At 43.4% G+C, this 24158-nt stretch overlaps 1 protein-coding gene across 1 annotated transcript; it reads right to left on the bottom strand.

The window, feature by feature from the left end:
• Positions 1 to 7973: 7973 nt before the first annotated feature.
• On the bottom strand, positions 7974 to 23851 carry GPR26 (G protein-coupled receptor 26). Its single transcript, XM_036386165.2, has 3 exons — positions 22698 to 23851; positions 16778 to 16891; positions 7974 to 10762 (listed from the first exon to the last, which is right to left on the bottom strand). The coding sequence occupies exons 1-3, from the start codon at positions 23363 to 23365 to the stop codon at positions 10531 to 10533; spliced, it is 1014 nt and encodes a 337-aa protein (XP_036242058.1). The 5' UTR covers positions 23366 to 23851; the 3' UTR covers positions 7974 to 10530.
• Positions 23852 to 24158: the final 307 nt, after the last annotated feature.

Below are 24158 nucleotides of genomic sequence, written 5' to 3'. Positions count from 1 at the left end.
AACATGCCTCAGTCCCTGGAAGGAGTCTGTGAACACTGGCCATAAAATAGAGGAGAAAACAATCCAAATCTCCTTCTGAGATGATCTCACTGCCCATGTATATTCATTGTTTGCTGCTAGGCAGAAACAGTCTTTCAGTCCTCTTGATGTGGAAGAAGTGGAGATTATAATTACAAAATACTAATATCTTCTATAAAATTAGTTGATCCATTTTTAACAGATAATAGATTTTATTGCCTTTGTAGTATTCCTTTGGAGGAATATGTTTGTAAAGGCCATACATATTTATAGGTGCTACAAATATAGAAGTATATAAATATGAAAAAATGCATATATATATATATATTCCTTTCCTCTTCTTTCTTTTGCATTGCAAAGAAGGACAAATTATGAGAAAAAATATCTGTAACAGACCAACCCAGGCTGCAATTGCTGTGTTAAAGCTACCCAGGTCACAGGAGAAGATGATGTTTTATGTGATTACCAGTGACAAATATCAACACTAATCTGAGTTTATTGACAAGCACAATGGCCAGGAAAGCGAGGTACAGGCCCTGCAGTGCACAGAAACTGAGAAAGTGATTTCTTTTCTAATAAAGGATGCTGGTATGTCCCTCCTGGGTTGGATATATGTCCTTGAATTATCAGGCAGCACTTCTTGTACATGGAACATCTACCTGCTGCTAAACACACCATTATTTAGGGAATGGTGTGAGTTCATCATCATTTACATTTTTCTTTAGATTCAGATACCATCTGCTGCTCTGTTTTCTTTTGCCTAATGTCACAGTCATAAGCATGTAATTACCATACTCCTACTCATTTTTTTTTTCATGTTCTTATTCATTTCAAGCTTAATTTCAGTCAGTTTTTGTCCTTAGCTTTCTTAAACCCTGCAATTATTAGAAGACAGTTAGTGGGATCAACAGCAACGTTTCATGCTGCAAGGATAAATTTTGAAATGGATTAAATGAGGACAGATGACAAAGCACTGAAAGCAATCTTTAGATCAGAAAAAAATGGAAGGAAAAAGTAGCCTTGTACAAACTAACAAATGGTGATTTTTTAAAACCTCTGATTCTCAGGGATTTTTCTCATAGTGATAAAACAAGAATTTGCAACCCTGAGAAAGTGCAGGTCTCTGTAAATATTAATGGAGGAAAGTGCAACCCTGGCTCTACTCTTCTGCCCAAGTTCAGGAAAAAGCTCAGCATGGATCAGTTCTGACCCTCAGAGTCCTGCCAGGTTTGCTGTTTGTCTCTGGGCCATTCTGTAGCTTAAGAGGAGTTACAGAAGGGAGGGAGGGGGACATTGCATACAGGCAGCTGGTGACAGGACAAGGCCAGTGCCACCCTCCCAGGGAACAATTCCCAATTCCCAGTCTCCCATCCATCCCTGCCCTCTGGCACTGGGAGCCATTCCCTGTGTTCTGTCCCTCCATGCCTTGTCCCCAGTCCCTCTGCAGCTCTCCTGGAGCCCCTTTAGGCCCTGCCAGGGGCTCTGAGCTCTCCCTGGAGCCTTCTCCTCTCCAGGTGAGCACCCCCAGCTCTCCCATATCAAGCGTGCTCCATCCCTCTGCTCAAAATGGACATTTCTGTGATGCTTGCACAGCATATTCCACCTCACCCACTGGAAAACAGTCTGTGCAAGCCCACAAAGAGATGTAATACCAGTTTAGGTCAGCTGCTTGTCACCAAATGTCCCAGAGGCCACTGAATGGCCCCCAACCTTTTCCCTTCAGAAGCCCCTGGTGCTGTGCTGAGATTTGCTCCAGTGCCAGGGACCAGAGTGGCTCAGGGCACACCTGAGCTCTTCATTTTGTGTTGGGACTCCTGTAGCTCTGGCTGGGCCCCTCTTCTGCACTGCAGGTGCTACTAAATACAAAATATTCAAATAAATATTGGCATTTTTGGAGGTGCAGGAACCTGCCCACTGTCTTGCTGGTGTTGCAGCTGCTTTCCTCCCAGAGCCAGGCCAGCAGAAGTTGCCATGAGGCTTTTAACTTGGTTCTAGCATGATGCTGGGAAAAGAAAAAAAAGTTATATAATGATGTGGATGGGAAGTCCTTTGAAACTGCACTTCCTTGCATTTTCCAGGGTAATTATTCTGTCTCTGCCAAATCTCCAGGCGAAACTTTCCAGGAATTAATATTCCTTTGTACTGTGAAAGACAATATTTAGGTCCTTCCTAAGGGATGGGAAAAAAAAAGTTGTAATGGAGACCAGAGCAAAATAAAACCTCCCACAGATTCAGAGAGGGAACAGCATCCCAGAATCTCTCACATGGTGTTAGCAGCTTTCCCTGCCTGTTTGTTGGAGCCTGGAGCCCAGGATGGAGCTGGGATCCTGGGAAATGCCTTTCCCCCCATGTGAGAGCAGCACTGTTGTACTGAGGTTTGCAGAGCCAGCTTCTCCTCTCAAAGAAGCGAAATCTTTGCATTTGGAGCCTGATTTGTGCCTTGCTCTCAGTACAGATTAAAAGTGGCTGCAGGCTGAATGTGAATAAATGATTTACCTCACCCAGCCCTGCCAGTTTTTTTGAGAGCAGGGTGTTAATCTGGAGCCTCCTGTTAATTTGTGCCTGGCAGGGAGGTGGGCCATGCCCATTTCCACAGGGAAAGGTGGGGAAAATAGTTGTTTAAAATAATGGGGGGAAGTGGGAATAAAAGATGCAGCACAAAGTAACTGTGTTGGTTAAATCAGAAATTATTTGATGTCTGTGAATTTTCAGCTCTTCTGGGATCTCTTCTGCTTTTCTACAGTGGAGATTTAACACCTGGGTGGGAAGCAAAAGAGCCCTTAAGAGGCCTAATCTGTGCACTGGAGTGGAATTTAATCTTCAGCTCAAATCTCTGTCTGGAGATCACAGGGAGAAGACTGGAAATGCTGCTGATTCCAGGGAGTGGAAGGTGTCTGCCCATGGCAGGGGGTGTGGAATGAGACAGCCTCTAACGTCCACCCCAATCCAAACCATTCTGTGATTCTATGTTGTTAATAAAATTCATTATAAATTATTAAAGTATTAATGATCAATACTCGTAAATCAGAAAAATCCATTTGGGGACCAAGAATTTGGACTTTAAATGTAAAATGAAAGGTTCTGTTCTCTGAGGACCAAAACTGTGCCCTGCGCAGGGTGCAAACCATGGGGTGGGGTTGAGGAAGTCTTCAAACTTTCTGTGGGAATTCTGAATGGGGGAGGATATTCAGGGAGCAGGAGGAGGAAGCCACTCAACCTTGGTTTCACACCAACCCAAACCTGCCCAAGATGTCAGGGAAGAACTCAGCTTAAGTAGAATCACATGTACCAAGGCTAAACATATATCCAAGATTAGATATAAACATTATTCTCCAATTATTCCTAGAGTTGCTCATATTGGAATGAAGTAATACTCCATTGCAATGGACTTTGTAACTGTTTTCCAAAAAAATGGGAGGGGCTGACCAGGTCATAGCATTGCAATGACGTCACAGGCTTGACTTTTGGAACAATGAAGTGAAACAGGCTTTTTAAAACATTAATTTTATATGAAAAAATAGCTCATGCCAAGTCATTTCTCATAATCACATTTCATTAACAGTAAAGTTAACAAAATCACAATATACAGATTTAGTATGTATTTATTTATATATGTCACTTTGTATTAACCATTAACTCTATGTAATAAAAATATATTACAACATTTGATATGTACCCACAAAGCACAAGCCATTGTAAACAGAACAGACAGCACAGGCCCCATTAGTCAAAATCTGAACTCAGGAATAATAATTATTTTGTTCTATTCCTTTAAACTGTAGACACAGAGGATTTTACGTGTTTGCCTTTGCATTAATGGATTTGTTCCTCTGGAATATCTCTTAGGAGACTCTCAGAGTTTAGCTTACCTGGGACCCTAAAATCCATGTTAACTCTTAAGTGTGTTGTCATTACAAAAAGGTCTGTGCATCCCTTTATCCATGCAATTTGGAAAGATTTCATTTATATTCCCATTTTCCCCCCTAAATAAATAGCCCCTGCAATTACACCCCACTGTTATACAAAAGAAAGTTAAATAGTGGTATATTTATAATAATATAATCAAACATGCCCTATCTACAGCAGCTATTAATGTTATTTCATAACTATCTTCCTTCAGACTGGCTCTAGGTGCTTTTAGAAATAGGAAACCATCTATTTTCAATATTTGCAAAACAAAATAAATACTTTAAATACACAGACTGAACTTTTCATACCTCTCATGATATGAATGGTCCTTACTCACCCAAGCAACCCCACCGTCCTTGCAGCAAGGAGTTGTAAAACCAGCTCCTAAAAACTTTTTAAAAATCAAATAATCTTCTAATAGTCTAATCTAGGGACAAAAGTTTATATCCAACTGTATCTGGAAGGATTGCTAATAAATTACATTCCTGCAAGAATTCAGAAGGGAACGATTTGTGATTGCCAAATACATGGAAATTTTAATCCTAGAATAATCTTCAAAATTGTGAAAAAAAAAATTCTAAGGATTAGAAAAATGCCCTGTGTGTAAATAAAGTTAATCAAGGCACCTCTTAGTTACCTATTTCTATTTTCCAAGGCAATATGTGATCATAGTTTTCAAATGTCTTGTCTGGGAAGCCCTATGGTTCCTGCGATAAAAAGACCCATTCTTTAGTCTGGCTGATGCAGGTAGCTTTATTTTACTATTTTTTAAATGAGGCTGGGCACAAAGCACAGAGAATTTGTCCCCAGCCCTGTCACATGTTTGCTGTGTGACCCTGAGGGCACCGAGCATTTCACTGACATTTTCCTCACAAAAGTCACTCAATTAATGAGATTCCTTCCTTTGTATTTTTTTCCCCTCTGTTGGTCGTTGATCCCATTAGCAAAACAGGAGGAGAATTTACCTGTCTGTGCACAAGGGTTCGGTGGTCAGGAGGTAAATTAAACACTTTGGTATCTGACAGGGCTTTTTGAAGGTTTTTTTCAAGAGCTCAGAGTGCACTACAGAGCAGGGCAGTGAGATGGGCAGGAGGGGGAAGGCTGCAGCCAGTTCTGCACCATGGACCTGCTGCACTCCCACTGAAATCTCACTGGGATGCTCTGGCATTGCATTAAAAACCACTGGATCCAAATCCTAAAGGAATGGGGACTTTTGATTTTTTTTTTTTTTTCTCTTTGCACGACTTTAAAAAAAAAAAATTTGTTTTAAAGCTCTGCTTGTAGAACAACAGTGACTAGAAAACAGAAAGATGGAGAGGAACTTTGGACCAGAGCAGGGGGTGACAGGACAAAGGGAAATGGACTCAAACTGACAGAGGTTTAGATGGGATTTTGGGAATTAGGAATTGTTCCTGTGAGGGTGTAAGGCCCTGGCACAGGGTGCCCAGAGCAGCTGTGGCTGCCCCTGGATCCCTGGCAGTGCCCAAGGCCAGGCTGGACACTGGGGCTGGGAGCACCTGGGACAGTGGGAGGTGTCCCTGCCTATGGATGGGATGGAACTGGATGGGATTTAAGGTCCCTTCCAACCCCAAACCCCTCCATGATTCTGTGACTCAGTAACAATTCCAGATGGAAATCCTTTCCCTGACATGACTTTGTGTGTAAATAATCAGCCATATGGACTTGTGCCTTTGGGTATATTGAAACCATGTGAAATAGCATTTCTTCCACAAAAAAAAAAAAAAAAAAAAAAAAAAAAAAAAAAAAAAAAAAAAAAAGTTATTTTACTCCTCAGTTGCCACCCCTGCTGTCACACCCCTGATGCCTCTGCTTCTTGGCACACACATTTCTGAAGGGCACTTACAGCCTGCAGGGCTAATCCTCCTCCTTAGAAATACAGACATATATGACAAACTAGAGCAACTTCTTCAGCTCATAAACCAGCAGTATTTGCTTAAAAACCAGCAATCCTAAATACATATTTACACCAAACACACCAGGAGTACAGGTAAGAAGCTGACATTTTACAAAGACTGCAGCAGCTCTTTTCTCTGTATAAACTTTTATACCCTCCCCACAGGGACAGCTGCCTCTTGGAGCAGGATGGTTTTCCTAAAAAAAAACCCTTCACCCATTGAAAATTTTCACTGTATTGAATGCTGAAAGCATAAGAAGCAAATTAAAAATAAATAGATTTAAGGCTACAATGACATTGTTCTCACTTACTCTGGTCTGGGCAGGTTACAAAGACATAATCCCTGATTCTGCAGACACAAAAGACTGTGCTCAGCCCTCACAATCCAGCAAAGCAAACACCCAGTGGCTCTGGGGTCAGGATCCAACTGAGCTTTCCGTGCTGATCAGTGACTTTTAGAGTCCAGTAACAATGAGCTGACAGAGGGGTGAACTCTCTGCCTTTGATTTTAAGCTTCGTTTAATCAGAAGAACACTGAGTGTTGGGGAGAAGACAGATATAACAGCAGTGAAAAGCAATTTCCAAAGGGTTATTCCAGAGATATTCATTGTACACATAAAAATGTAGAGGACAGGATATTCAGAGCCTTTTTCATTTAGGATTAAGAGAGGTGAGGGAGCTATGAAACCTTGGCCATGTAGGTCTAGGAAAATTCACATTTTAGTGACCTAAACCTCCTGGACTTTAAGAATTATATTCTCTGGTTGTTCAAACTATGTGAGTACTTTCCATAAAAACCTTCTGAAGACCATGAGAATCTCCCAAACCCAAAAGGATACTGCTTTGACAGGAATTTTACCTTTTTCTTTGGGATGAGTGGATGTCTGAGAGACTTGGAGAGCTCAGGGTGGAAATGGGGGGAAAAGCTCAGTGCAGCCAAGGAATCCCAAACCACTGCAGCAAAGCCAGTTTGGAGTTCCCAGCCTCCCATTCACATCCATTCCTGCCTCACTTTTGGAGCCTCCTAAAGATGTTCTGATACAGCTTTTGAAGGTTTTGAAGTGTAATCTTCTCAAAGTTACTTTTTTTTTAAAAAATATCCTTGCCAGAAGATTTTACTGTTGACCTGAAGCAGACCAAGATCATTTTCTAGGTGCTTTGGCAAAACTGAGAGGGTAAATCATTGCCAGAGGCAGGGATGTGGATTTTGGGGGCTTTTGGGGGCTTCTTGAGGTTCCTTCCAACCTCAGCTGCTCTGGGCTGCTGTGATATGTGTGGCTACAGCTGCAGCAGCCATCAGGCTCCATCAGGGTTTGTCTGAAGCATTTTTGATCTCTAGGTTTGTAGGTTTGGTTTTTTTCAGACATAAGGGAAGTTCTAAAAAGTCAGATTTGGGGCTACTGAAAAGAGGTTTTTAGGGTCATCTACTCAAAGTGTAAGAACAGGGGTAGAACTTAATTAGTTATGTGGCTGCCTGACATTGGAAGTGAGCACTTGCACATCAGAGGAACTCCCTAAATCCTGTTTACATCCTTCCATTTGTAAATACCATAAAACAAGGGCTCTAAACATAGGGAAGAAATCTATAAACCCTAGATAAAGTCACCTAATGGACCCAATCCTCAGGTGAAACCACCATTATTTTGATTTATGTCAAGAGAGGGCCTGGTACTTAATAATTGTTCAACAAACCCATATCAGTCTCTCATAGTTTTGCCAATTGCAATTAATCTTCACATTCAAACTGGCTCAAGAACACAACAGAAACCGGGATCACAGCTCACAGTTAGGGCCCTGAAATGGTGTAAAAACCGTTCAAATGAACAAAGGAAAAAGCTCAGAATCCACAAAGCAACGTGGTGGTGGACTACATTCTCTTAATCATCTGCCAGTGCTCTGCCTGCCAAATTCACAAGCTCTGAAGGAAATGTTAATTGAACATGCGTGTGAGGAGTAGGTATTGCATATGGGTCACAGATACAACAAACAGAAATCTGCATATTGCCTAAGCAGCTGCCCAGATTTTGCACATGCAGCTCCAGATTTTGGGCACAGGTTGCAGCCAAACTTGACAAACTTTTTCAAAAATATTGAAGTAACAAATGGAAATCCCCCCCGCCCCCCTCCCTCCTTGCACACACGTGTGTTAGACAAGAGAACAGCTCTGCTTTGTGAGCAGAGATAAGAAATACTGTGCATTACATTTACCAGCAGGATTTTAACTCACTCCACTCAGAGGGTTGTGTAGTACATATAATACTCAGCAGACAGATAGTTACTCATATCTACATTCATCACTGAGACACACATTTTAGACAATTTTGCCAGTTGCCTATGAGAATTCAGCTGAAAATCTAGCACTGAACAAGCCACAGCATCGTATTTTGAGTTTCCTATAAAATGTCATCAGGAAATGCTGGGGTGGTGTTTTTATTTCGTGTACTGAGGCAGTTTGTCAAGCACCAGCATTTACAACTCCTGCTTGCTTCAGATGGTCAAAATATGACAGAGAGCTGATGCAAGGAAGGGGAAATCATATCCATTCTCTGTTATAAGATTAATTAGGGAAGAAAGGCACCATGAAAGAGAGACAAAATTTTAAACACATACAAGGGGAGAGATTTATTGCTCATGGTGGGATATAAATCAACCAGTGACTGACTGTGATACACAAGCATAATGAGACAAGTCCAGTGCTGTATTCTCCATCTTTTACTAGACATCCTAAATGGATTATGCTTTTTTTTTCTCCTGGGAAATTAGCTTACTCTCTTTGAATTTGAAGGTTTAAATGTTTCTGGAGCTGCCCTTATTGACATACAAACCTCCCATTGGCTTTGGCATCAGCTCCATGTGTAAGTTTACAATAGCTGTGGCCTTTTCTGGTGCAATTTAAGTCAAACATGCTCAATATGGAGCTTTTTTATCTTTTTAAACTCAATAATATTCAACTTTCTAACATCTTGTACTCTAATACAATCCAATCATCAATATGTCTTGAATTTCTTAGGAAACAGGTATTGAACTTGGTGTTTTTATCTATTGCACCTGAGAAAATTACGTTAAGCCTAAGAAGCAAAATGATTAAGATGAGGTAGACTATTTAATCTGGTTAAGGGCTCATTTGAATGCAGTGTTTGAAAAGCTTCCTTAAATTCTGTGGCTATAATTATGTGTGGATTTTACTGTAATTATGGTATTTTTTATAACTGATATTAAGAATTAAGCTGAAAATTTTTATTTACATGGTAGCTGATAATCTTCAGATAATAACTGAGTATGACATTTGCTAATTTTGGGGTGAAGCCTCTCACTGAGTCCCCAGTCTGGGCTTTGAATCAGAGGCCAGAAAATTCAAGAGGGGACATTTTTTGCAACACACCAAACCCTTCTCTTGCATGAGAGAAGGTGGCAACTAAAAAGTAATCCCACATTTTTTACAACTTATCTCCTCAGAATGGCATTGACAGTTGGGATATGAGCGGGGATGGATGGCAGTACAACCAGTTGTGTCAGCTGTTATTGAAGCTGCCATTGCATTCATGAAGCCTAATTAACCAAGCCTATTTTAAAATCTGGGCAGGCATCTGAGTGCATGGTAAATGCTACTAATGTTCCTATGCAGAACTGCAATCCAGAGCTATAAAGATTTGTACTGACACCCCCAGAGATTTGCACATTCAGGGGTGGATCCAGATTATTGGCTCCACTTTCATGGTGGAGAGAGGGGCCTATTATTTGTGCTCCACTTGCTTTGGAAATTATACTTGAAACTCAGACTTAGGTTCATCTTTCCTTTAAGTAGGAAAAAGCCCCATGATTAATAACTCCTCAGAAAAAGAGATTTGTTATTTTTCCTCCTGGGCACAGGGCCCAGATCTGCAGCTTTGGGCAAAATCCAGCTACTCAGAGCTCAGATATATGGAGGGGAGGCAGGAGGCATCCTGACCTTTCCACCCTGTCTACCATTTGTATCTTCCTGAAATTTAATGGGGAGAATATTAGTGAGATTCTATGTAAAATAATTTTAAAAATTTAAAGAAGACATAGCTGAATCCAGCACACTCCAAAAGTGGTTTTTCTCTTCCTTCAGTTCTATGGGATTCTTCCTAAAGTATATATCAAAAAAGGCTGAACTGCGTTGGGCACTGGATGAATATTTATATTATTTTTTAAGCTCTTCCCATTAAGATATTTTCTACAAACAACCTTCCCTATTTTCTTCAAAACACCTTTGTTTCTACAAACAAGCCACTAGGGTGGGGTGGTTTTTGTAAAGCCACATTGGCTGCTACATCAGAGGGAGCTTCACCTGCAGCCAACGACAAACACAGCACAAACATCCCTGCGCAGCTTTTCAGAACAACCTTACACCAGCAGCAGTTTGCTCCCATTACCTTCATGAATCCCTCTGCTGAGGACTGGATTTTTTATCTTTAAATGCAGCTGCTGATGGAAATCAATGGGAGATTTGTATTTGTGGAGCCTGCAGGACCACGGATCAATAGCGCTCTTCCAGTCGGAGGGAGGAGGTCCAGAGCAGCCACGGGCTGCTGGAGGGACACGGTCTGGGCTTCACCCTGCCCACAGCTGCCTCCCAAAACCTGGGCAGCTGAGGGGAGCTACGAGGGGTGGGCCAGTGGCTGTTGTTTCACCAATATCCCTTGTCAGGTGCCGTGCCGGGCTCCTCACTCGTTCAGCTGCGGAAGGTTCCGGTTGTGCGGCTCGCCCGCCAGCGCCGAGGAGTTGATGGAGCTCCTCTTGAGGATCTTGTTTATGATGTCCTTCCACGTCTTCTTGTACTGGTGCCGCAGCAAAGAGTACACAAAAGGGTCTGAAACAGCTTTGCTGTAAGCTAAGCACTTGGAAATGATCCCCCAGTGGGAGTTGATGTGGACCACGGAGGATAATTCAACGAGTCTGGGGAAAGAGGGAGGGGGAAAGAGTGAATGTCAAAAATTACATTAACCCACCCCAAACCCACAAATTATTGCTGGGCAATTGCAGCAAAACTAAAGAAAAGAAAGCCCTGCTCATGAAAATGATTTTGTTGTCTCCTCTTCTAAATATTAAAGGCTGCAAATGTAAACTTGAGGCCTGTTTGCCAAAGTGCCATTGCTTGGTCTCAGGGGAGTCAAATTCTTCTCCTATGAGCAACCTAAAAACCCAGCATCAGTCTGAACTCGTGGTCCTGGGTCCCCTCTAGAGCACCTGAGTCACCTCACCAGGGCTGCCCAGCTCTTTTGGCCAGTCCAGCTCCTAGAGAAGGTGCTGCCTTTGAACAGTGTGTCTGAGTTGTAGAAGCACACACGGAAAATTCATCGCTGAGAGATCTTGTGTCATACCTTTAAAAAACTGTCCAGTTCAAAGGGCAAGGATTTAACATTTGCAACAAATATAGCAAGACAAAACTTTAAAATTGAAAATTGTTGTGGGAGGGGGAGGGGGAAGAGCTTAATATACTCCTCATACCTACACTAGCCCAGATAGCTCACTGTGTGCTGAGGGAGAGCATTTTTGACAGGGAAATATTGATAACTCCCCACGCCTTTGAGCAGCATCAAAGGGCAGCTCTGTTCAATATGCCTCTATAGCTGTTAGAAACTATTGATTTTCATAGAGGTCAAACAGCCACGTGTGCTGTTGCAGAGCCCACATGGTAGGTCAGGGCTTTGTTGGACCTGTCTGCAGCAGCAGGTGATCTTAAATCTGCCTGGGAAATACTTTCCACTTCCAAGGAGCATTCTGGAGGGTGGTTCCTGCAGCAGCAATGACGATAATGTTGGTACTTCAAGCAGTTTAGAGATGAGGGTTTTTTTTTCCTCAGCCATTCCCATTTCATAACCTTTCACTACAACATATTATTTAAAATAATGCTGGCAGATGTCACAGTCCAATCAATGTGAGGGACATTTCAGGTGGCCAGGGAATGTCACATGAAAATACTTGGGAATTGCTTGTGCCTCTCCACTGGTGCTGCTTGGCTCAGCAGCTCTGAGGTCCCAAAGAACCCTCATCTCTCCCATTTCTCTCTCATCTCAAATAAGCAAATGTTCTTTCAACCTCTCCCTGTAATTCATGGTCCCACAAAGATCAGAACAGAGCCATAATTTTCATCTGCTCGACTTTCCAGGTGGTCTTATCTGGTGTCTTCTCTCTTCTTTAATAAAATGCAACTTATGGCATCCACGTTAACATGTTCTAAAATGAGAATTGACAATTTTGAAATTAATCATCTACTGAGTCATATTTGCTTTGTAATCTACCATGAGCCATCCTTGTTGTTCTCCACTTCATTTATTCAATGCCTACTTCACATTTTGAATTTCACCACGTTGAATCTCATTTGGATGATTTATTTTTACTGAGTGCTTTACAGATGTGAATTTGATTACGTTTAATTAAATTCAGTGGATGCCTTGAATAACCAAAATATGACAAATTTGTGTCTGAGGCTCTGTCAGTCAGTTCTATGAGACATTAACAATCTCCATTTAAAGCACATCAAGCAGACACTTCAGGGTTGCAAGCCTAGACTTGCTAATTTTACCTTCATTGACTGATCAAATGAAAAGCCTACACTTTTATTAGCAAGATCTTAAATATTTTCCTTGCATTCTGTAAGCTTCCTTGACATTTACACATTTTTCAATTCTCATGCATTATTTTTTATAGTAAATTATATTTGCTGTTATCAAGCAGCAAACACAGAAATGTAGCCAAACCCTGAGCTATGCATTTCCATTTCATGTACAAACAATTAAATGTCAGCCTTTCAAGGCACATCACAGAATTTATTGCCTTTGAAAGGTTTTCTTTCTCATTTGTGAGGGAAATGATATGCACAGCTTCCATTTTCATGAAACGTTTCAACCTAAAAGAAGACATTTTCAGTGAAGGTACATTAATATTTCAGTGCTACCTGTAAATTAAATTTTACAGTATCAGCTACATAATTCCCTGGCTTGCTTTCATAAGCCTCTCTTTTACTGTCTGGTCTTCAAACCCTTTTTATTTCAAAGCTGTAAGCTCTTTTCCTGTGATATTTTGTTCATATTTTAGAAACTTACAACTCTGTAGAGTGTGTCATTTCACACGGCTATCCAATTATTTTATTTCCCCTTCAGTAAACAAACAAGAATGCCATGTTGAAGAGTGTGACCTTGATCTCTACACACATAATGCACGCTGGAAATCCTTTATTTACATGTGCAGTTAACCACTAACACTAAAATATTTTACTGAACATGTGCCCACCCAGCTGGGATGCTGGAGAACACAAATTGCAGAAGAATTCTGAGCTTCTTGTGTGCCCAAGCAGGATCTGCATATGCAGAGGGTAAACAACAGTTTAAAACCAGGTTTTGCTTACCCCCTATCCCCTAGAGATGATACAACAGAATTTTAATCAACTTCTGCCTGTTCCACCATCCTTCTCTGTAACCTGAGGGCATGGGATTATGAACTTCTGCCTGCTATTACTACAGGATTTTTAATTTAAGGCCAATTTCCTCACACATTGACAGCATTTATTAACTTACATGAGCAAAGTTCTGTATTTCAGTATGAAATTCCTGGAGTTGGAGATGAATTTTAGAAACTTGTATGACTTATCTTCATTTTTCTTATGAAAAAGTTCCTTGGAGAAAAGAGGTTTGGAACAAGTATATTTAATTGCATAATGAAAAATACAGCAAAGGAAGAAATGTGTACCAGCAGGCTATTTTACAAAACAAGAAACAATCTATGCCTGGAAATATATAATGGGGGGATTACACCTGTGATGCTGGTAACGTGGAAACACTGGGTCAAAGGCAATCAGATACTGATACACTACTTAAGATCATCCACTGAACTAATCAGAAGAGTGTTTTCTTGATAAAGGAAGTGCCTAATCTGATTTTTACCTCAGTGTGATCTGAAAAGCTCAGGTTTACCCAGAGAAGCATTTATCTGTCTGGGGTCATGAGCACAACTCCTTCACTCGTTCATGGAATATTTTTAGTGTGGAAACAGGAAGATGTTATAGTGAAACGTCGTGATTTGCTGCTGTCAGCCCCCAGTTCAGGCAGTACTTAAGGGCATGTTTAATTGAAATATATTGCTGATTAGGAGAGGCTGAGCAAGGCACTCCCTGTCCTGACTTCTGTCCATGGATTGAACTGGGATTGATCGTGTCCCTCCTGAGAATGCAAAGCACTGGATGTAGTCCAGAAATTACACACAGTTACACACTTGCTCACACATTAAACTCCAATTCTCCCAACCCCCTTGGTGTCAGGGTGCTCGGCCCTGTGTGTGAGGCCCAGGGCAGGCAGGGATGAGTGTCCTGGAAGAACCAGCCCTGGAGGTGTCCAGCAAGGGCTCTCAGGGAGCTCAGCAGGGAGCTCCCCTTAGCCTGATGTGCAGCTGTGGGAACTGGAAAACAGAAACTCCCGCAGACACTGAAGGGTTTGATCTGCAGCCTTGGGAGAAGCTTGGATTGATGTAAAAATACAATACACAGATATTAAGCAGAAAAATCATAAACTCATATTTCTATAGTTGTAAGTAAGAATATGCCTGAAGTAAGGGAGAAACTGCACTGATAAGGTGGTGAAGGGTTTATAATTTAGGGGTGGGGTTGTGTGAATAAACTGAGAGTTCAGAAGTCAGAACAGAAGCAGATGTGTGCCTGTGAGACAGGAGCCCATTGGACAAAAGTATCCTCAGTGCAGCAGAAGTGAGTAAAGGTGAGGGGTCAGAAAAGCAAAATAAACCCTGTGGCACCAGTCCATTGGGTTAGAAAGTTCTAGAGTGCCTTGTAACAAAGAACTTGTGACTGCTCTTGAGCTATGGCTGAATGCTTGCTCCTCTGAAATCTCAGGGACTCTGAGACTGATGTTTGTCTGAGCAATAAATCCTTCTTAGCCTGAAAATAGTCCCATCCCTTCATTATTAGCGGTGACAATGATATGCAGTGATCCTTTGACACATGTCAGAATTGAAAGGGCCAGGAATGTGGGAGGCTTCACTCCTCCTGACACGTCTGACCAGCACCTACCCCACCCCAAAACATCCTCATGCATCCAGGGCCTGCATTTCTCCTCTCCTCACCATCTCCCTCTGTGGAGAAGCTGCTCCTCAGCAGGAGAACATTGAAGTGATCCTTGTACAGTCTAAAGGGAGGAAACTCAGGATATTTCTACCCCCTCTTCTGTATTTTAAGGCTACTGGGACTCAAATTGGGATGCCATGGAGTCAAGAGGAGGTGGGGAGCTGGTGCCTGAGTGCTGAGATGCCTTTGGAGTAGCACAAAAATACTCCAGACAGTTCTGGTTAGAGCACTTGGTGTCACTCAGGATGAGCTGCCAGCTATTCTGTGACTGGGAGGATTTTCAGGAATTCAGAGACCTAACATGAAATGAAAATTAGCCATTTGCAAAAAGACAAACACTTTAATATCTTGCAGCTTGAGAATTAAGGCTAAATGGCCTTAATTACAAGTCCTTTCATACCATTTAAATGCATGGCTTGCAGTGGTGTCTTGTGGCCATGAAGGGAAAATGAAGGTAATTCTATTAAATTACTTAAATTTTCTAATTCTGGGAATTCAGGGTATAAGACTGAATTGGAAAAGCTCAAAGTTGGCCAAAAGTTCAATTATATTGATTCTTAATCCAGATTTTTAAATTATTTTTTTCAAGGTGGATCTGATTTGAATGAGGTCAGCCTCACTAATTTCTACTTAATAGTATTGGAATAGGAGATACCTTAGTTCTTTTCTCTTTCTCTGTTGTGCATAGCAGCATCTCAGTTTTTCCAAAATCTTATAATAAGGAATGCAAGCTGTAAATTTCCTTTAACAGCTAGATAACTTTTTTTCTGGATGTACTCACTTTCTAACACTTTTTATTTCACAGGAGTAATTTAGTGTTTCCCACAGGAGCCATTTCCAAAGATAAGCTGGTGGATAGATATCTACCATAAATCACAAGAAGATTTTTCAGTTATGAGCTAGCACAGCTTTGATATTTGATATTTATGACTAATAAACCCTACCCAATCAGACAAAACTGTTGTTAAGCCTGTGGACTATGTTCTCACCTCAGCTGAATCTTGTTGACCAAATTTTTACAGTCTGAGCTATTCAGGCAAGATTTTCCCTGGAGATCAACCCCTGGACTGGGAAGTCAGTCAGAGCAGTAGGTGACAACAAAAAAATGTCTGTGATGCCTGGGGAAGGCTGCCCTAGAGCAGAGGCTGGGCAGAGCTAAAGAATAAAGCAGGGATTTATTAAAAGCATCTCCTGCATGGATCCACCTTGGGCAGCACCAGAGCCCAGCCAGGGCTGCACCCAAGATGAACCAAAATGGTCACAAAAAATGGACAACCAGTCATGGGATCTATCACTGGGATCAACTCTGCTCCATTTGCATCTTGCAGTTCATTGTCCCATTCCAGCTTTAGCCCATCAAGTCCCATCCTTCTTCTCAGTCTTCCCAGCCTGAGATTTGGATCATTTGTCCTTGGTGCCCAGCTGCAGCAGGGATTGTTTTGTCTCCCTGCTCTGTGCACAGAGCTCCCCATCCCCTGATATGAAGCCCAGTACACTAAAGCAGCACAGAATGTGAAAAATAGAAAAGCCAAAACCTGAGACATCATCTGAAAAACCTTCTGGTTTCCTAAATCCCTCCTATGCAAGCAGCACATTGACTGGGCTGAGTGAGCAGAGTCTGACCCTCAGACTGCATCAGGACTGAGAGGAGAAGCACTGGCACATTTTACATCATTTGTCAGCTCAGTAAATGCAGCCTCCGTTACAGGAGTGGGAGCGGCTGTACAGGAGTGGGATTTCCCCAGGAGACTGGAATGCTGCTCTGGCTCAGAGTGCCCTGCTTCCCTGAGCCAGGAGTGCACCTCAGCAGCCTTTCCCAGGATGTGGTTCACACTCACCTTGTGATTACATAAGGTGCAAAGCAAAGGATGAAGGTACCAATGAAGGTGCTGATTTTCTTCGTCGCCCGCTGCCTCCGTCTCCTCTGCTCCTCGAGACAGCGCTCTCGCACGCTGTGGGACACCCAACACAAACCACAACATCAGCCACAAATAACACCAGGCAAAAATTCCCAATTCCAGTTCGCTATGGAATGATGGAGAACAATCTGCTTTAGTTGTGCACTGCATTTAAATGGGACAAAACCAAATATTAATGCATTGTCTGCTCGTCTGACCCTCCATAAAGTTCCTGACAAGTACCTGGTTGTATATTTATGTTCACACACCCCCATTATATCAATTGATCTATAGAAAAACTGGCGGATTTCATCCTTGAATTCAGTTTGCAGCTCCTTCTTGAACTACTGTAGGCTGTATTTGCAGGCAAGTAAATGCAGCCTCCGTTACAGGAGTGGAAGCAGCGCATCAGATTTCCCCGGAGACTGGAATGCTGCTCTGGCTCAGAGTGCCCTGCTTCCCTGAGCCAGGAGGGCACCTCAGCAGCCTTTCCCAGGATGTAGTTCACACTTACCTTGTGATTACATAAGGTAAGTAAGATACTCAGAGACTTGGAAAATATCCTGTTGGAATCTGAAATGCAGGGAATTCTCAGAACTTTGGGATTGTAAGCCAAAGCTTAGAATTAAAATCAGGATTTGATCTGAGACCTTGGAAAAGACTTCCAGACTTAGGTGCTAGAAGTGAGAATGTGGATTTAGAGTTTAAAGCAGAGACACTTTAAGTTAAAAAGAGGAAGGTTTAGAGTTTTAGAGTTTAAGATATAGAAAAAATAAAAGTAGTTACAAAGGAAAACACTGTGTTTAAATGGGACAAACCCAAATATTAATGCATCGTCTGTTCGTCTTACCCTCCACAAAGTTCCTGACAAATACCTGGTTGTATATTTGTGTGCACACACCCCCATTATATCAATTGATCTATAGAAAAATTGGTGGATTTCATCCTTGAATTCAGTTTGCAGCTCCTTCTTGAACTACCATAGGCTGTATTTGCAGGCAAGGTGATACTCAGAGACTTGGAAAATATCCTGTTGGAATCTGAAATGCAGGGAATTCTCAGAACTTTGGGATTGTAAGTCAAAGCTTAGAATTAAACTCAGGATGTGATCTGAGACCTTGGAAAAGGCTTCCAAACTTAGGTGCTAGAAGCGAGAATGTGGATTTAGAGTTTAAAGCAGAGACACGTTAAGTTAAAAAGAGGAAGGTTTAGAGTTTTAGAGTTTGAGATATAGAAAAAATAAGAGTAGTTACAAAGGTAATAAAGAAGTTTAGAATGCAGCACTGTAGGTTTGTGTATTATAACATGATTGGCTAAGAAAGCTTACAGTGTAACATGGGTCCAGAAGACAAAATATTTAAGGACTGGGTCAAAAAGATAAATATCCTTGGTAGCAGTGTTTTATTGGTCAATAATTCCCTAAAAGGTATTGTAACTAAGGGTCTTGGGAGGAACAAGCTGAACCATTCAGTAACAATGCGAGCCAAACTCACCCTTCCTATGTGGAAGATAAGAAAATAAACCCCATCATCAAAAGCAATTCAGAGGTCCTGTCTCTAACTCATTCAAAATTCCTTCAAAAATCCCCATATATCCAGGGTGGGATGGGCAACATGCTTCTTCCCTAGAAACAGCAATTCCAGTGCCTTGGAGAGGAGAAACGTCCCAGCAAGATACCCGACAAAAAAACCAAAATCCTAAGGGGAAAAAGAACATTCTGAACCTCCAGCCCAGCATACACAGCTCTCACGGTGTCCCACTGATGGTTATGGTACCCATAACCATCCCATCAGATCTGCAGGGCTGAAGGCTCCACAAAGCTGGAATTGTTTCACAAACCCACAGTCCTGGGATGTCCTCATTCCTCACCTCAAGCCAGCCCTGTTTCTAACTAAACAAGTTTAAGTTAGTCACAACTTGGTTTCTTTCCTACCTATGGTGTTTTAGGATGGTAGCTCTTCCTTTGGGTTTTCTGTTGGTGGTCTCAGCAGGCCACCAGAGAGTTCTGAATCCCCTCAGGGTGCCAGCAGGGCTGAGACCTTGCTTTCAGAGCAAAAAATCCCTGAAATCAGCACATTGGCTTGTGAAAACAGTGATTAATGTGAAAGCTCATCCTCCTCCTCTGTCTGCTTGAGGGACTCCTGTGCTCCCTATGGTTTCTGAGGGAAGTGGATGAGCTCCTGTCTGCTCCAGGCAGGTGGATTGGGCAGCACTGGGATGTCCCACAGTGCCAGGACTGCCTGTACCTCCATAAATCCCTTTGGGAAGGGCATAGCAAAGCCAGACTGCCATCCTGAACCCCTCTCTGTGCCCATGGCAGAGTTGCTGACTCCTTGCACAGATCTCACAGTGACACAGTCACTTCTCAGGCAAGCTGAATGGGCTGGCCCCTGTCCTGCACTTATATATATATATATTTATTTTTTTTTTAAAAACCCAACTGTTTGGCATTAGTCTTTCCATTTTTGTTGTAAATTTTTAATTGATGACTCACTCTCAGGCTCCACACTCTCTGAGGCTCATGGCCATACCCTTACATTATTTACTTCATCTGTAAATGTTTTATCAACACCCAAACACACATGCTGTGTCCTGATGATCCCAGTGTGTTTCAGTGATCTCTGTGGCCATGAGCTCCTTTGGTTCTGTTGATGAAAAAGTGTTTCTTTTGTTCCATTCTGAATTTGGTCTTACATTGTCAGGCCCAGAGAGCTATCATGATGTGATGAAATAAATACTGGAGGAAAAGTTTGTTCTTCTAACAAATTGTCTTTCTCTTAAAGAAAATGACACATTTAAAGGTGTTACATGTTGTATATGTGAATTATTTGCAGCTAGAAATGACAGCTGAGAAGGGGAAAAAAAATCCACCTTTTCAAGGGAACCTGTGTGCTTTCAATTCTGCAAGGGCCGGGGAGCTTGGAGTATTTTTATGTGCAGAAAATTGATCTGAGATTTTCATGAGCTTTGTTTAAGACCTGTGTTCTTAAACTCAGAATATCCCAAGCCCATGGCAATACAGGAAAGTGACTCTCCAAAACAAGTTCAATTGAGGTGCTCTTAGGGAGGAGAGGGCGATGTAATTTTTGTCTCTGTTTCCCCAGTCACATCTTTTCCTTTCTGGCACATGCAAAGCTGTCTCTCACTCCTGGAGCTCCCCCATGACTGTCCTGGTAGACTTAAACCCATTTCTTTTGTTCAGCCCTTCCAGATGTATCCAATAAATGCCACATCACAGAAGAAGGTATTTTATCTCACTCCTTCATGTAGACCATGCACACAGATGAATGTTTTGGTTTTGCACACATTTTCATGCACTAAGATAAGGCACGTGTGAGTTGTAGCAGTGACATCAGTAATAGAGCAGGATTATTGGCTAAGCTTTCATTTAAATATTTTAATATCCTGGGAAATCTGAGCTATATCCCCTTGAAGGTTTGGTATTTTAAACAAAGTTTATGGGATATTGGACCTTAAGATGTGTAGAGCTGGATACACCAAAAAGATAGTATAGATAATTTAAATTAAGAAATACAGGGGTTAAGCACTTAAGTGCAGTTTTGCCCAAATCTCCCACAATACCCAAGATATTTTGGTCTTAAGAACAAAGAAAAAGCAGGATCCACTAAAAAAAAACTCAGCTAACTTGAAATGCCACATGCCCTCAACATTCACACATATTTGCAGGGTATTTGGAGGTTTCCTTTGTGCTCGTCCTGAATGATCTTCAGGAGATCACTGGTGTCTTTCTAAGTCACAGGTAATAAAGCCATCTGCCACAACTCCTGTCACCAGAACCCCCTGCGGCTGGATTCTGAGTCATGGGAAGCAGAAAATTGTCTGTACACATTTCCCAGCGCTGAAACTGGACCCTGCCATGAGCCAGAGGAGTCAGAGTAGCCTAAAGTGAGATTGCAAACTTTGCTCTCTTGTTTGGGCTCTCCCAGCATCCACAGCTGTGCTGTCAGGTACTAAGGGCACCCTGAAATTGCCTGCTACACAATGCAAGTGATGCCTTCCTTATCAGAGGTTTCTGAGCATCTCTGACTCTGCCAGCAGAGCTGCAGCCCCTGTGCAGCTCTCACGGGAGGGTTGGTGGCCTCAGACCCTTTCAGCACAGGAGCTGTCACTGGTTAAAGCAGCCCCTCCTGGGGTCTAATCACCCACCAGCTCTGCGGGGTAGGAAAGAAACTAAAACTCCTGTCTTAGAGAGGCACCGGAATAAGCTGGTGCCAGAGCTACAGGCAGTGGTGCAGGTCACCCACAGCAAAGTGCCTGCCCAGCTCTGGCTCCCCTGAAGGGAGGAAGCATCATTCCCACAGCCCCACTGAATCCACCCCGCAGTGAGAGGATCACAAAATGCACAAACACCCTCAAATCAACCTCGACCAGGAAAAAATGCAGGGGAGGATAAGCAACACTGAGGTTTTTGCCCTTTTACTAAACTTTGCTGTGCAGTCCAGGCATACTTTTAGCATTAGGCAAAACGAGTGGGGTTTCAAACAGCCCTGGTGGGTTTGTGGCACTTTCCTGGGAGTAATCACCAACATCTCCTCATGCTGCAGGAGCTGAGGCAGTTGAGGCACAGTTCCTCAAGGAGACAGCATGAAGGACAGGAGGGTGTTTTTTTCCTCAGTGTGATTGGTGAATAAGGGAAGATTTATCCCTGTATTTCTCAAGAACGGCAGCAAGACTTGCCCAAAGTTCTGCTCTGCATTCTTGGTCAAGAGACAGCTCAAACAGCTTAACAGGAGGATTCTGAGCAAATGTTTCTGTCCCTCTAAAATGTGCTGCCCTGCCCTGATCCTTCCAGACCTGTTTGTCTAGCCTCAGGCATCCCAAAGCGTGACCTGTGTTTGAGGACAGCCACATGTGCTCTGAGCCCTGCAGCTCTGCTCCTGGCTGCTGCAGAGGGAGAGGCTGGTGGAGCAAAGGGGAGCAGGGATGGTCAGATGGGATGTGTGGCATGGGACTGCCCTCTCTGTCTGCTCTCTGCTGTCCTCTCTTCCAGGCAGATTTCCTCCCTGTGTCACACACCAAGCCTGCATCCCTTCCAGACCTATACATTGATTATTCATGCAAGATTTATGGCTTGTGCATAATCCCTGCTGTGACTTCTGCACACACTCCTCTCCCTGTTCGGTTCTTGCCTCCAGCCCACAATCCTGACAGTCCCTGGGGACTTTTCTCCTCTTGTCTCGAGGCACAAGGGGCTTGCCTAAAATCTCCCATTTGAAACGAGCTTTATACATCCCTTGTTTGTCACATTAACACTGCTACCGAAATTCTCTCTCACTTAAGGTTTAAGTACAGGCATTCGAGCACATGAATTTTGCAGATGTAATTCCCTTAAGGATTCTGCCTTCAGGAATGATAAAGTTACAGAGAGCACAGCAATGGGGAAACTGCTGGGAAAAGGAGCAGCAGGAAGCGCTCAGCTTCTCTTCCAAACTCCAAGGGACATGTGCAGCCTCCTCCCTCTCAGGGATCCAGCAACGCTTTTGGGGCTGACAGTGTCCAAAATATGCAAAGCGATCAACCACTAAATCCACCTTCAAAGACAAAGGGCAGTGATCTGATCACTGTCCCAAAGGGAAGTGCATGCTTGGCCAAAACTGCCTGTCCATTTGCTCTCCCTCCCAAAACAAGTCCTTAAGCCTAACAAAAAATGAGTTCAGCAATCAGAGCATTAAACACAAGTGAAAAGAACCGTGCAGGACAGAAACAGGCTGAGGGGATGTTTGTTTCCTCCCCTCCCAATCCCCTGCTGTGAGACACGTTAATCTCTATTTACCACAACACTGAGCCCCCTCCTCACTTCTTCTGCCAGGAACAGCTTCTGAACTCAGGGGAAGCTTACCTGGGATGGATGTCCACAAGCAGCACCAGGGTCTGCATAGTGATCACGTCGATGCGCTTGCAGTGGAACCGTGCCACCTTCAGCACTTTGAGATAGGTGAAACACAGCACTACCAGGGAGAGGAGGAAGCTGAGGGCGTGAAAGACCCCAGTGAAAATCACAAACTGTGTCCTATCCTCTGGTCTCTTGTTGTAGAGAGTGCAGGAGGCGTAGAGGTGATGGAAACCCACCCAGGAGAGAGAAGCTGCCACTATGGGGAAGGACGCTGAGTGCAACCACGTGTAGCTGAGAATGAGAGCGGCGTCCCGGTACCTCATCTTGGAGTGGTAGCTTAGAGGGAAGACCACAGCAATCCACCTGTCAATGCTCAAAGCTGCCATGCTCAGCATGGAGTTGGTGGTGAGGAAAGTCTCCAGGAAGCCCACAGCGTGGCAGACCTGATCTCCTGCCGGCTGACTTTTGTAAATGATCCCAGCCAGGGTCAGGGGCATGCTGGAGACGGCCATCAACAGGTTGCAGAAGGTGAGGTTGAGGATGAACAATCCCGGCACCTGCTTGCGGATGTCGGCGCTGTACAGGAAGCACATCAGCACCAGCACGTTGGCCAGCAGGGCCACGAGCATCAGCAGCACCACCAGGAAAGCCAGGAGCAGCTCCCAGATGCTCATGGTGCGTCCAGTCACAGCAGGGACATCTCCGGAACTGCGCCGCGCCGGCACCGGGGGACCATGGTGCGAGGTGCCCCCGCCTCGCCCTCCTGCCCAGCCCGCTCCCTCCCGTGCATGCCCTCCGTGGTTTTAGAGGAGCTGCAGCTTTCTCCTCCAACCTCCCCCTCCTCGCTGCTCCTTTCCACGTCAACGCTTCCCGAGACGTGCACAAAGGCACTGGGAATGCCCATCAAACTGCGAGGAGGGCTTAAAAAATATCAGCAGGGCTGAACCACTGCCTGCCGTCGGTCCATTCGGAGGAGAGCGTGTTATTCTGAGAAGCTGCTCTCCTGAGATCCCTAATTGTCAGCCCCAAGCTTGCAAGCAATGCACCGAGTGGATTGTGCTCTCTTTCTGCCTCGCTTTCTGCCTCTCTCTCCCTCTGTGTCTTTCTCTCCCCTCCCCTCTCCTCCAAGCCTCACTCCCTTCCAGGCTGAATGTAACCTGCTTTTTATGATCACAGATAAAAACCCCATTAATGGATTAAAGCGCGCACAGTGCTGGTGATTCGCAAACGTGATTATGTCATCCCTGCTCCACAACCCCTCCCCTTCTCCCTGCCACCGTGACTAGACTTTCCTCAAGAGAAATCCCATGCTTTCATTTAATTGATTTAGCCATTAATTTGAACACGAGCCTTGTAACCGAATTCCTGCACTCCAGCGTGTTCCCCACATTTCTGTGCATCACTTGCAGTGCTGCTGCTTGCTCTCAGCCAGGGCAGGGGCTTTCTTTTCTCTTCCTTAGCTCTGCT

This window comes from Molothrus ater, chromosome 8 (genome assembly GCF_012460135.2).
Source record: "Molothrus ater isolate BHLD 08-10-18 breed brown headed cowbird chromosome 8, BPBGC_Mater_1.1, whole genome shotgun sequence".
NCBI classification, from domain to species: domain Eukaryota; kingdom Metazoa; phylum Chordata; class Aves; order Passeriformes; family Icteridae; genus Molothrus; species Molothrus ater.
This window is presented reverse-complemented; position numbering and strand designations above follow the sequence as displayed.